This window comes from Drosophila bipectinata, chromosome 2R (genome assembly GCF_030179905.1).
Source record: "Drosophila bipectinata strain 14024-0381.07 chromosome 2R, DbipHiC1v2, whole genome shotgun sequence".
NCBI classification, from domain to species: Eukaryota; Metazoa; Arthropoda; class Insecta; order Diptera; family Drosophilidae; genus Drosophila; species Drosophila bipectinata.
Window position 1 is genome coordinate 10,443,073 of NC_091737.1, and position 12,299 is coordinate 10,455,371.

A 12,299-nucleotide genomic window follows, 5' to 3' on the forward strand; every position below is an offset into this window, starting at 1 on the left:
AGAATCAAGGTTTACTTCGTCATGGCATTCATTATTCAATCCCAAGCTGGCATAAACGAAACCAATGTTGGCTGAATATGGCCAGTGATTCCATGCCTTGTCCTTGCTTCCAAAAGGATTTCATATGCAAAGGGTAAAGGGGAAACTTTTTAAAGTCAAGACTTTCGGAAGGCGAACTTAAAGTAAAGCTTGGCCAAGTAAAAAACAAAATAAATAGCATGGGACAGGCCAAGGAGCGTCAGGGCCATGAATATTTCAAGCTATCCAAAGCACACACACACAGATAAACATACATCTACGATATATGCATAAGTACTCGCCCACCCACACATCGGGTGGCGCTGAAAAGTATGCTATGCTGCAGGAAAAGTCTCTGGCTGGCTTCCTCCATTTTTTTGTTGTTTCTGTTGGCTGTCGTCGTTGCTTAAGCGCAAACAAATCATACGGCACTTTTGCCGCAACAGACAATTGAAACTGAGGGGGTATACCATGTGTGTGTGTGTGTCCACCCACACATACTTATGCATATAAAGAGCTGGATGAGGCAGAGCTGGAATGATGCCACAAAGCGCACTCGAGCATCAAGAAATGAAAATACTATTTAAGCCATTTTATCAACATAATCGTAAATCATTTTGCACTTTTCGCATAAAAGTCGTTGCCGCCGTTGTCGTCGCTTTCAGCAATAAAAGGACCAATTGTCTAGTGCATATAATTTGTTATTGGATTCCTTCAGCAGCTGCTACCAAAGTCTTGGCTTGGGTGTTGATTTTGCTGGATTTTGTTGCCATTGTTCGCCAGCGTTTGGCTCTGGATGTGCTTGTATTTTTAGCTTAGCACTCCACCCACTCCGCCCAGTGCCACGCTTTGTTTTGCTCCTTTTGTCATACATTTCACGCTTGGGAGGACAGACTGGAAGACCACATCATTATACATACATATATGTGGAAGGACACTGGCACACACTCCCACACACGCACATGATATTTTAACCCGAACACGAACGCGCTGACACATGGCACAGTGGCTGGTCTTTCTTCTACTTGAGATTAAAAAGGATTATTTGGAATTATTTGATTAGCTGGAATATATCAAGATTTTTTCTCCGGTAGTATTATCCTTGTATGAATCAATAAACTAATTATTTATTCCATGATCAACTCTTTTATGTTTTATTAAAAGGAAAAATACCATGGAAAGTGGCTGCCCGCAAACTAAGCCACACTTTGAGCCTAGTTTTATTATTAAAAGTTTCCCCAACAAGGATAAAGGATAAGCTATATCCAATCACCTTTTGGCAGGAGCAACCACAGTGCCTCGGCCCATGGCCCGCTCCCAAACACTCTCGTTTATGGCCTGCCAATGTGGAAATGGAAGTTGTTCGTGCCTGGACCCGAAACGCCCACGCCTTGGATCCTTTCGACTCTTTGCCCCATGGTGACTCCACTCCACATTCGACAATATGTGTTGAGCTAGGGGATTATCTTTGGCAGCACAGCGTCTGGAACAACATTGAAATATTTGTCGGCTACTCGCAAATGAACGCAAGCGGCAAAGCTGCTTAAAATCCCATGCTCGTGTACATTGTGTTTATGGCATAGTTTTCCTTTTTGGCCAACACGTGGCCTCAGTCTCAGCATCAGCATCAGCATCAGCCAAAAATCATCCAATTAAAATTCCATGCCAATGCATTTGCCGCACGAATCGTTTATAAATTGAGCTTTCCCCTTAAACGGGTGGGCTGCCGGGCTGGGCTGGAGTAGTGAGAGCATGAACAATGTTTTCTTTGAAAATATTTTTGCTAACACCAGCCAGCTGCAGCTGCCGGGCCCCTATCCCCTCCATTTCCGCTTAACAATTGTGTACTGTTTGCCTTTACAGGCAAATGAGTATTACAATGAGCTGGAAATTGAATCGATAAGCATGCCACGTCACGTAAACTCTTTTGTACGCCCGGAATCCGCCTGTCCGGATAGTCAGTGTCTGATCTGTTTGCATTCGAATCCAATTAAGAGTGCTCACAGAAGATCGAGCAACTGGCAGCTCCCTGAGCAATTGGAAAATCCCCTTAGCAGTGGCCTAATTCTACACAGAAATACTTATATATAAAGTCAAATTACGACTGCTGTCGGTGGCAGATTTTGTAGAGAAAAACGGAGAAAAACTAAAGGATACTGCTGAGCAGCGGAGAGGAAGCGCTACTATTTCCTTTTGGCATAATAAGCGATTTTCCGCTCGTTTTCTATTAAAGCCACATAAGATGGTAGACCCCAAGGCGATTTTTGCGGCTTAAATGCGACACGCCCACACAAGAACATTTCCGAACGCCCCATTGAAAGTGCTATACTAGTTATACTTATATACCCGAGAGTATACTATATGTATGGTATGGTATGGGAGTGTGTGGGTGAGTGGGCGGTAGGTACAACCTGCATCCAAATGTATAAAAGAAAATGCCACGTTCTACGCTTTGTGGCTCAATGTGCTGCAAAAACTTTCGGCCTTGTACCAGTTGCACTTACTCGTACTCGCACTTATCCAAACCTCCAAACACCTTCCCAACCTCCCGCTATTTATTGTATTTCCAAGCATATTTTCATGTGCGATGAAGGAGCTGGGAATGGATTTTCAAATGAGACTAACACCGGGCTGCAGAAACTTGGCAACTGTAAAGTTTCCAGTCCCAAACGAGGCTTTAATTGAAGCCGTGAAACGTGCTAGTGGCAAGTTTAGGGGAGTGGAGTGGAACAGGCGAAGTGTGCCGGTGAATGGGAATCCAACCGAATCGAATTGAGATTCGCAATCAACTTGTCACGACGTCAGCAACTGGCAGGCAAAAGCAGAGATTAAATGACATGCATTCTTGCAAATGCACCACAGCGCCACACACCCACGTGCCACAGCCACCCACCAGTTGTTGCAACCTCCGCGGGCCCCATTGATTTATCGCAAATTGATGGTGTCAGTGAATTGGCTTTCGCGTTCTTCATTTCGGGCCATGATCAATGCAAATCTGCTTGTCTATGCACATCACGTGGCAGCGCTTACCATTTACCTAAAGGACTCCCAAGGACACTGAGAAAATGGCACATAAATATGGCCACTACTTCACCCAATTGAAAGTTGTTGCTTTAAAATCACATCCTACTTTTCTCTGTGCAACGAGACCTGAGCAGTGCCACAGCCACCGTAATAAAGTGCAAGTTTTATGTGCGACTTTCGGCAGAGAGTGGAGTGAGTCAGGTCGTGTAATGGGCCACAACCCATCCATCCAGCCATTCCGCAGCTATTTCATTGATTTCTCGGCGCACAAATTTGTGGCAGTTCCTTGGCATATTTCAAACGCTGCAAATGAGTGTGGCAGGCAGCGTTTGGGCAAGTTTCCACCGAATGGGACACATTTTGCAGCTGCAACCGCCAGCTCTACCGACTCCTAATAATATATGCAAAGCACTAACGACAGCAGTAATAAAAATGCATGAGTCTGTGGCCAAAAAGAAAAAAAATCTGACAAAAAAAATTGCAACTGCGATAAAATATGTGAACATGAGTGGGTGTGCGTGGCAGTGGGAGTGGCAAGCACACACAAAGTCAGTTGTGCGAATGGGCACATGAATATGTAAATTTTTTCTGGCATACCATTTTGGCTTGACGCTCACATGGGCATTACAAAATGCTCAGGCGCTCGAGTTAATTGCCAAACACATGGCGTATGCGTGATTTCCTCGAATTTGCCTCAAAGTATGCAATGGCTATTGACCACAGAAATGAACTGCCCTCCTGCTATTGCTCCTGCTGCTACTGCTTTAGCTCCTGCTGCTGCTGGAAAAACCCGACAAATGCAAAAGGCAAAAAGAAAAAGTTCAAATGCACAAAGTTCGCAGTTCAGACCTCAAAAATGCCAGACCTACAGCAGGACGTTGAGGTGGAGGCTATTGGGGGGGCGAAAGTTTCCAAATTCAAACAGCAAAACAGGCGAAAACTAAAACTCACATGGAGACTCCCAAAAGAGGGAAAACACAGTGATAATTAAACTTTGGACAACGGGCCAGAGAAGCCATACGAGCCGGAGAAGACCAGACACTCGGGCTGTATCATTTCTGGTGTTTTTCGGGATGCCTTTGCCATTATTCAACTATTTTACTGACACTCGTGTAACACTTGTCGTGGGCGGCCAGCCATAGACAACGACATCTACATGTTGCCAAAAAAAAAAAAATACACACAAAATAAAAATAAATATAGAAGAACAGGACGTGGGTTGGGAATGAGAAGAGTAAACTTGTAACAACATCCTTATGCGATAACAAGCAGGCTGGCAACAATGCCAGGCGAAACTTATTTGCATAAATAAAAATTGAAAAAGCGGAAAATAAAAAGCGAGGAGTGGAAAGCGAACTCTGAGGCCAAAGGACTCTCGCTGCCAAGAGAACTAAGTGTAAGCCAAAATAAAAGACAAGTGCCAAGCAAATAGTGCAAAACTTTTCCTTTTGAAGGCGAAATGCAACTGGCTGAAGCAAATTCATGCCCAGAAACACACACACAACTAGTAATACTACTACTACTACTACTAGCACTATAGAGAGATGCAAGGCCAATAAGGACATAAGGAGAATAAGAGAAGGATATAGATTATGCGCCTTGTAAACGTTATTATTTTCTTTTTCCTTGCCGGGCCAAAAGTTTTTCTTATTGAATATGCAGCGACCAAATGAAATTATGGAATTTATTTAGACATACACTTTTCTCCAAGGATCCTCCAAGGATCAACTTTTTCTCCGCTTTTTTCTGCCAGTTTCCAGAGTTTTCAGTTGTATGGAGAACATTATGATTCAGATGAATAGACCGAAACCGCAGTGGCCGCAGAAGACCGCTCATTAAATATACAGCAAAGTGAAATGTCAACGTGGAAATTAATTAACTCGACGGCTCGTTTTGATTCGGTTTTGGGTTCGGTACTTGGCGGAGGTCGCTGGTGGTCGGTGGTCGACGAGCCTGGCCTGCCTGGCAATTTCGCGCTCATATTTCAATCAAAAGTGCGACAGCTGCAAGCCAGCGGCATAAGCTCGAACATAATTTTGGCAACGGTCCATCAACGTTTGGCTCAAACGCTCCCCTCGGCTCTGGCCCGGTCACCCGGTCCAGATTTCCGCAGCCACAACGTCTCATCAATATTTACAAGCGGCGAGCCTCGAATTTGTCACCATGGATGAACGGCGGGACTGGAAAGTTAATTGCTAAATGACACAATTAATGCCGAGCCAGTGCCGAGGCGAAAAAGGCCACAAGAACATGGCCGCAGCCACAGCCACGCCTCCATAGCCCCTCCAAGATAAAAAAAAACGGACGCCCACGCGGGCACAATTGACAGTTCGGGGCTAACGGAGGCGGCTTAACCTCAAGATTAATGTACGGCAATTAAACGTTTAAGTGTTGATTAATGTGACTTTCCGTTTGGAGCCGAGATCCCATCCCGGGCACCCGGCCAGCTGCTCAGTCTGATTGTCAATCTCGGGGTGAAGAAAACTCAAGCTGTTTTTTTGGCCCACTCTTTTGACCCGATTGTTTTTTCGTCTTGATCTTTTCAACCTTCTTGGAATTTTGGTTTTTTTTTATTAAAAAATTTTAGGAGACTATGAAAAAAGTGAATTTATTTACAGCCTAGAGACAAGTAATCACTTAATGGATAGTCCACGAAACAAAAAATAAAGGAATCTTGGGAAAAAATAAAACTTATCTAGATGTTAGTCCTTAAATAAAATCTTCTATTTTTATACTAAAAATGATTAAAATATTAGATAGACCTCCTACGAGCATTTCTCTTGGTGACTTGGTAGAGAAGTTCGGTTGGCGAATTCGGGTTGCCATAAATTCCTTGAGTAGGCACTGCAACAACTCAAACTCAACGGCAAAGACATTCGCATTTATCATCTTTACGGGTTAACTGCCAAAAATGCTTTGAGGCGGTGGCTGGAGAGTGGGCTGAGTGGGCGTGGTTGGTTAGCCAGGCCAAAAGGGAAAGGGAAAGAATGGAGGAAGGGGGACTAAGAGCAAACAGAGTGGAATTGCTCCATGCCTCACCAAATCCACAAAGTCAAACAATGTTGTATGCCTTACTAGTTTTATCATTGCCATTCCCATTCTCCACTCTCTCGAGGAGGACCTTCTCCCCTAACGTCCCCCAACGTTTTTCCTCATTTTCTTTTATCCTAGGGTTTTTCCTGGGAAATTCCACTGCTGCTGTTACTGCGGTTGATGCTGATGCTACTGCGTTTATCTTGTTGAGAAAGGTGAGCAGAACATGAAGCATAAACTATGAATGTCAGATAAACAGCCGTCACTTTGGCCAGAAAAGAAGAAAACCAAAAAGGATCTGAAGGGTTCGCATTAGTGGGTGAGCGCATTTTAAAACCATTAGGTTTGTCCAGCTTTGGCCGAAATCCTCCGTCCAGACCAGGACCCCGGTCCACGGTCCTCCATAAAAACCCGGACTTTATTGGCTCTGAAAAGCATGGCATACTTTGACGCAATCGTAAATAACCATGCAACCGGCTGGGGAGAAATAAAAAATGTTATTTGATTTGCCACGGAAGCGGGAAATATCAAACAATTTTCAAATCGTAATAAAACTGTCATATCGTAGGAACCTAAAATGGGATTTACAATCTTCTATTGTAGAGCCAACAAACCCGAAAAAAACTTAAACAAATAGTCCTTTATTATGACTACATGGCATTAAGAATATTTAATTTGCAAGTTTTACTTGCTTCTTCTTATTTGGAAAATCTGTGATTGCTGTTGGTCCTTTGCAAGGATACAGCATCCATACATTCAGTGCTGGAACAGATTTATCTCTCCGGCAATAAAATATTCAAGACACAAGCATATCAAGTTACGATTTTGCTTGTCCTTGCACTTTTTCTACCAATTTCACAAATTCCCATCAACTTTGTTCCTTGCTGACAGCCAAGAGGGCGAGCAAGAGAGAGAGAGAAGAATTCCCCTTTTGAAGGATTCCGAAGCAAGGATACAATAGGAAGTTCTCGTGGCTGGCAAAACAAAACGACTGGCAGAGATTACTGAAGCATTTTGGCTGATTTTCAAATTAAATTTTAATGAATCCAAATCCAAGCACACACATACTGGCAGGGAACTGAAAAGTGTTTTTGCGTCAACGAATTTTGAAATCTCCAGAGCGCCGACTGCCAGTCCAACTGTCTGTCGGTTGCATCCAAAACGACCCTAAAGATCCATCCACTTTTCATGGCCCTTGTATCTGTGTGTAGCTCCGCCGATTCCACTCAAATATTTATCAGCCCAAAAAAAAACATACCTCTCCTAGTGCGAAATGCAAAACTGCAAAATATTTTTACGGCATGTTCATTCACTAAATTAGTTGGAGCATACATCCTTTAGATACGATGTAATGCTGCCGCTGATGATGATGATGATGAGTGGTGGGTGGCCGATTAATTGATAGCGAGTTTCGCAAATGAATTTCCATTGTTCCCATTTTGGCCACAATGGCTGAACTGTAAGCTGCAAACCAGTACAGAAGCGGGAACAGGAACTGGTAGAGGAACTGGCACATAACCAGCATCGGGAACAGGTAGCGGGCAATTAAAAAGGCTGAAGGAAGTATTTCGCCTGTGATTCTGATTCAGCGCCACCATTGTGTGGCAGCGCTGATGTCTTTAATTAAATTTGCCTTTAGCCGCAAATCCTTTTATGCCGGCGCCATTTTGCTTTGGGTTCCTTTGGCATTTGACTTTCCCTTTTTTCCCCCATTTTCTTCGCTCTGTGTGTGTGTTGGTGGGTGTGTGGATTCCAAGGATGCAACCGCATTTGCCCCCGAGGACGGGCATCCCACAACTCCAGAGAACAAGAACCGAGAGCGGCATCTTGTGATTTATTATTAAACATGAATATGAATTCCAGGATGGGCTAGGCGAGAAAAAGAAACCGCTGCCAGAAGCGGTACCAGGACCTGTTGGCATTTTTATGCCAGTGTTTTTATGATTAATTAAAATTTATGCCCTTGCGAATTATGCTTTCATAATTTCCCAACATCCCAACCCAGCGCCAACCATGCACGCCTATAAATATTCCTATTCAGCGCCGGGGCATCAATGCCATCAAGTGGTGTGGTTCAGATTAAGAGGATTGCCATAAAGAGGAACCCAATTTGGACAGGACAACTAATTGGGGGCAGGTCTTGGGGGGCAGCGAGTGACGCGGAAAATGGAATGGAAAACTATGCCGAATGGCAAGGTCGCCTGGCATAAAAAAAAGAAAGCCACAAGGAAAAAACAAACACGGAAAGCGAAGCGCATTTCATATTTATTAAAGCAATAAAATAAAGTAGCAACCGGCACGAGCTGTTGGCCAGATAACGTGTCAGGGCCCAAAAGAAATATCACTGTGACACCCACACACCTCCCAAGCAATCCACCCACACACGCACCCATGTCCTGGCACACACACACACACTCACACACATAAATTCCTAGAGAGAGCGAGCCTGGGCTATTGTGTTGCTTTGGTTGTGGTTAACGTGCAAATTTGTTGGCCCCCTCCCGAAGGACGATTGGCCTACGCTGTGGCCTATTCCCGGATCCCTGGGCAAGGATTTCAAACGAATAAGTAAGAAGGGACGGGGCCATAAATTTAAAATTAACCCTTTAGGAGCACAGCTTTTGACCTTCACCCCCTGGGCATAAATCCGGGGGTGAAGATCTCCTTAAAGCCGTTTTGGCCATTTCCATTTCCGTTTCCAGCTGGCGAAATTAATCGCATTTGCAGGTGGCTGTTTGGTCTGTGGCCCGATGCCCGAGGCCCTTTGTGAATTTTAAATCGGTTAAAATAATTTCATTTCATTTCTGTCTGATTAATTAATTGAATGAGTTTCGATTCTCCATTGAAATGAAATAATTCCAGCATATTGGATTGCAACTGATCCGGCAAGCGACTTGTCAATGTTGCACACCAAGACCAGGACCGGGAACAGGACCAGGAGCAGGAGGAAAGGCATCCAAGGAAAAGCAACAGCAACACGCCAAACAATAATAAATAAAATGGGGAAAACACGATGTTGCCCTAGGCCTCTCGGAACACGGCCGTAAAGGAAGTCGAATAAAAACAGAAATAAGCGAAAAGAGCCGAGGGCCAACGATGAATGGAGGAGGAATAAAAATGGAGGAACGCGACGCAGGACGAAGGGTATGTCCTGTCGAATCCTGTCGAGGCGAAGGCAGGTTCAAGTGGCTCCTTCGTCCCAGTCAAGACAATTCGAAAAATGCTTTTAAAAGGAAATCAGTAAAGGAATTTCGCTTATGGGCAACTGATTGTGCCATCGAATCGGGCAGAAAGTTGAACAAGTGCGGAACCAAGTACGACGTAAACGGGAAACGGAAGGAAGAGAATGCCATTTTTTTTTTTTTGTATTTTTTGTATTTTGTTTCTGGCTGCCACACTTGGAAAATTGAATTGTTTTAGATTTTCCTCCATTTTCTCCATAAGAGGGCTATCGGCGTGGTCCATTTCGGGCATGCGAAGCGAATAAATCAAATTGGATTTTCTTGTGCACTTAATTCCGAACGGCCAATCGGAAGTAAACCCAAAACTCAATCAACGCTCCCCAAAAACAAAAGTTCATTAAGTAGGCTGCCGGCTAAATGTTCATCAGTATATATATATATCTCTAATAGCCAATATCTCTTAGAATCTCTCCAAATTTGTTCGAAATCCTTCTAAAATGTCGTACATTAGTAAACTGGTAGGCAGCAAGGACTCTATAAAAGGACTCAATAGCTGCTGTTATTTTTTCGACTTGAAAACGGGCTGCAAGCTGATCGCTTTGTTTGACGTTCTCATCGCTTTTTTGCAAATCTACAGGATTACCGTTTTCGAAACGGTGGAAATGACCACTTCTTCTGAATCACCCAGTTTGGGTGATGGGCTCCAGGCCACAAGGGAACCAGAGGTGGATATGTTCGGTGCTCCATTGACCACAAAACTGCAAGTTGACAAAATGGATTCTTATTGGCTAAGGGTCCTCTGCTGTGTTACCTTGCTGAAGTCCATATTGCTTTTGGCAGGAGCACAATGGGTGAGTTGTCTTGAAACCCTAGACCTTAAGGAGCTTAATAATTATGTTATATACTTTTATAGGATCATATACTCTGCCTCGTAGCTTGGATGCTCATCACCGCTTTTTCGGGAAGCTTAAACTTTTTCTACCACCTTTTCGGTGAGATTGATTTCTTTGTTGTTCTAACCCAATCCCTTACAGCTGGTGAGTATGGCCCCAAAATTCAGTAATTAAATAATAGTTTAATATATTTATTTAGGCATTCAAATGTACTGCGGTCTGGTTGTTTATTCATTAACCAAAAAGATATGGAATAAACGAAATGACTTTGCCTCGGAAGTGGAAGTTCTATACTCCCATGGTTCAGAGGCTTCAATATTCAGCATTTCCTCGCCTTAAATGTTTAAAAATCGTATATTTTAGACTATTTGTAAACAAGCAATAGCAATAAAATAATTATTTAATCTTAGATTAAAAACGAGTAATAAAATTAGAATTATTTAGACTAATTAGATAGATAAAGCTATTAAACGTGTTGATCGTTTGTCAAAAATAGATAACATGCCTGGCCACTACAACCAATTTTTGAGCTAAATATGCACAGATTGCTACTTAAACATGCTATTATTATGGCTAAGTAATTGCATTTGCATTTGCGTTTAAACGCGGCGCATCGCGAATAAAATTCATTCTATATACTAAATCCATATGTTTGCATATATGGGGCTCTGGGGCTGGGTCGCTCCGGGTATCTCTCAAAAATTGATTGCACTGGCAAATTGAACAGGAACAGGAAACAAAAGGCCGAAATGCTCGTTATCGCGATTAATATTGGTCTAGCGCGCATAACGAGTATTTCATCGCCGAAAATTGAAACCAAATATTGAAAAATATCGAATTTATTCTTACTTTGGCGTACGGCGATTTTTTGGGCGGCTCTCGCGAGGAGCTGGCCGCCGCCGCGGAAGTGGGCGTGCCGCGCTTGTTAGTGCGATTCTTTTTCAGAACGATAACGCGCATGGTGGGCAGATATATTTATATATGTACGGGTATTTATATATATATATATTACGCTTATACGATTGTGTGTTTTTGGGGGGAGCTGTGTTGTGTGTGGATATGGAGATGTTGTGGGTGTTGTGCGCTTTGTTACTGATACTGATATTTTTCGCAAATTTTGGTTATTTCTATTTGGATATTTTCTATACAATTTCGCAGTGATGTCCGTGCCGTATTTGAAATATTTTTTTTTTGTTGCTAGTCTCTTATTTTGTTAAGTGTTTGGCAATTTCGGGGTGCCGTTCACAAACGGTTTTCCACTCCTCGCGACATCGGAGGCGGATGCGATTACGGATACGGATACAGATACGGTGTGTAGGATATGGTGTGGAGGTAACAAGTACGTGTTCAGGTGACAGGACACGAAATGACAAAATGCAAAGCCAGTCGAGCCTCTAGCTCTATATAGATTTTTTACATAGTTGTTTGTTGTTGCAATGTCTAATAAAGATAAGTAGTAACTACATCTAGATTAGTAATGAGTAGTAATTGCTATTTACAATACAGCTAAGTATTTAGTTCAGTGTTTCGATTTACTTTTCATCTAAACAATTTACACAAGCTCTGATTGGTGATCTTTTATTTTTTGCCTCGAATTCCGACTACTTGTCTAGAGTTTTAGGTTTTTGTTATGTTTTTTATTAGAAAAGCAAGCAATAGAATTCAAAGAAACTCTGGCAGTGATTCGATTTAAAGTTATTGTATAGTTGAGAGAGCGAATTCGTTGGGCGCACGGTGCGTATGCGTGATTGGTTAATAAAGCTAAGTTTTATTTTACATGGACTGACGACTATTAAGTTTTCAGTTGCTATTTGATTTGATTTGATTTAACTTGATCAGTTACTTACGCTGAACACTCAATTCAAAATACTGTCTGCTTGTGGCTATCAGAAAACAGAATTCGCCTCACGAATTTATCCTAGTTTTATTGTTAGCCTGCCCTGAACTGCGCTCTAAAATTTGTTATTATACATTAAAAGGATAGTAGACATATATGAATGGTGTCTGTTTTGGGGATAAATATTAATTGAATGTAAGTTTTTTAGTTTTAGTTAGGGGGTTTCTTCGATTTCGGATTGGCAGCCAATCACACCTCAGACGCGACGACCAAAACGATGGCGATGGCGACGGCAACGACGACGGCGACGAC

At 42.7% G+C, this 12,299-nt stretch overlaps 2 protein-coding genes across 2 annotated transcripts in view; one reads left to right on the top strand and one right to left on the bottom strand.

Annotated features, from left to right (window-relative positions):
* Stacl (SH3 and cysteine-rich domain-containing protein) overlaps positions 1-12,299 on the bottom strand; it is a 61,985-nt gene that overhangs the window by 35,613 nt on the left and 14,073 nt on the right. The window lies entirely within an intron of this gene.
* On the top strand, positions 9,673-10,580 carry LOC108133018 (uncharacterized). Its single transcript, XM_070278557.1, has 3 exons — positions 9,673-10,108; positions 10,171-10,294; positions 10,350-10,580. The coding sequence occupies exons 1-3, from the start codon at positions 9,755-9,757 to the stop codon at positions 10,487-10,489; spliced, it is 618 nt and encodes a 205-aa protein (XP_070134658.1). The 5' UTR covers positions 9,673-9,754; the 3' UTR covers positions 10,490-10,580.

Coding starts and splice junctions, on each gene's coding strand:
- LOC108133018 (XM_070278557.1), top strand. CDS start 9,755: ATGTCGTACATTAGTAAACTGGTAGGCAGCAAGGACTCTATAAAAGGA. Junction 10,109..10,170: donor TTTTGGCAGGAGCACAATGG/GTGAGTTGTCTT, acceptor ATACTTTTATAG/GATCATATACTCTGCCTCGT. Junction 10,295..10,349: donor AACCCAATCCCTTACAGCTG/GTGAGTATGGCC, acceptor ATATTTATTTAG/GCATTCAAATGTACTGCGGT.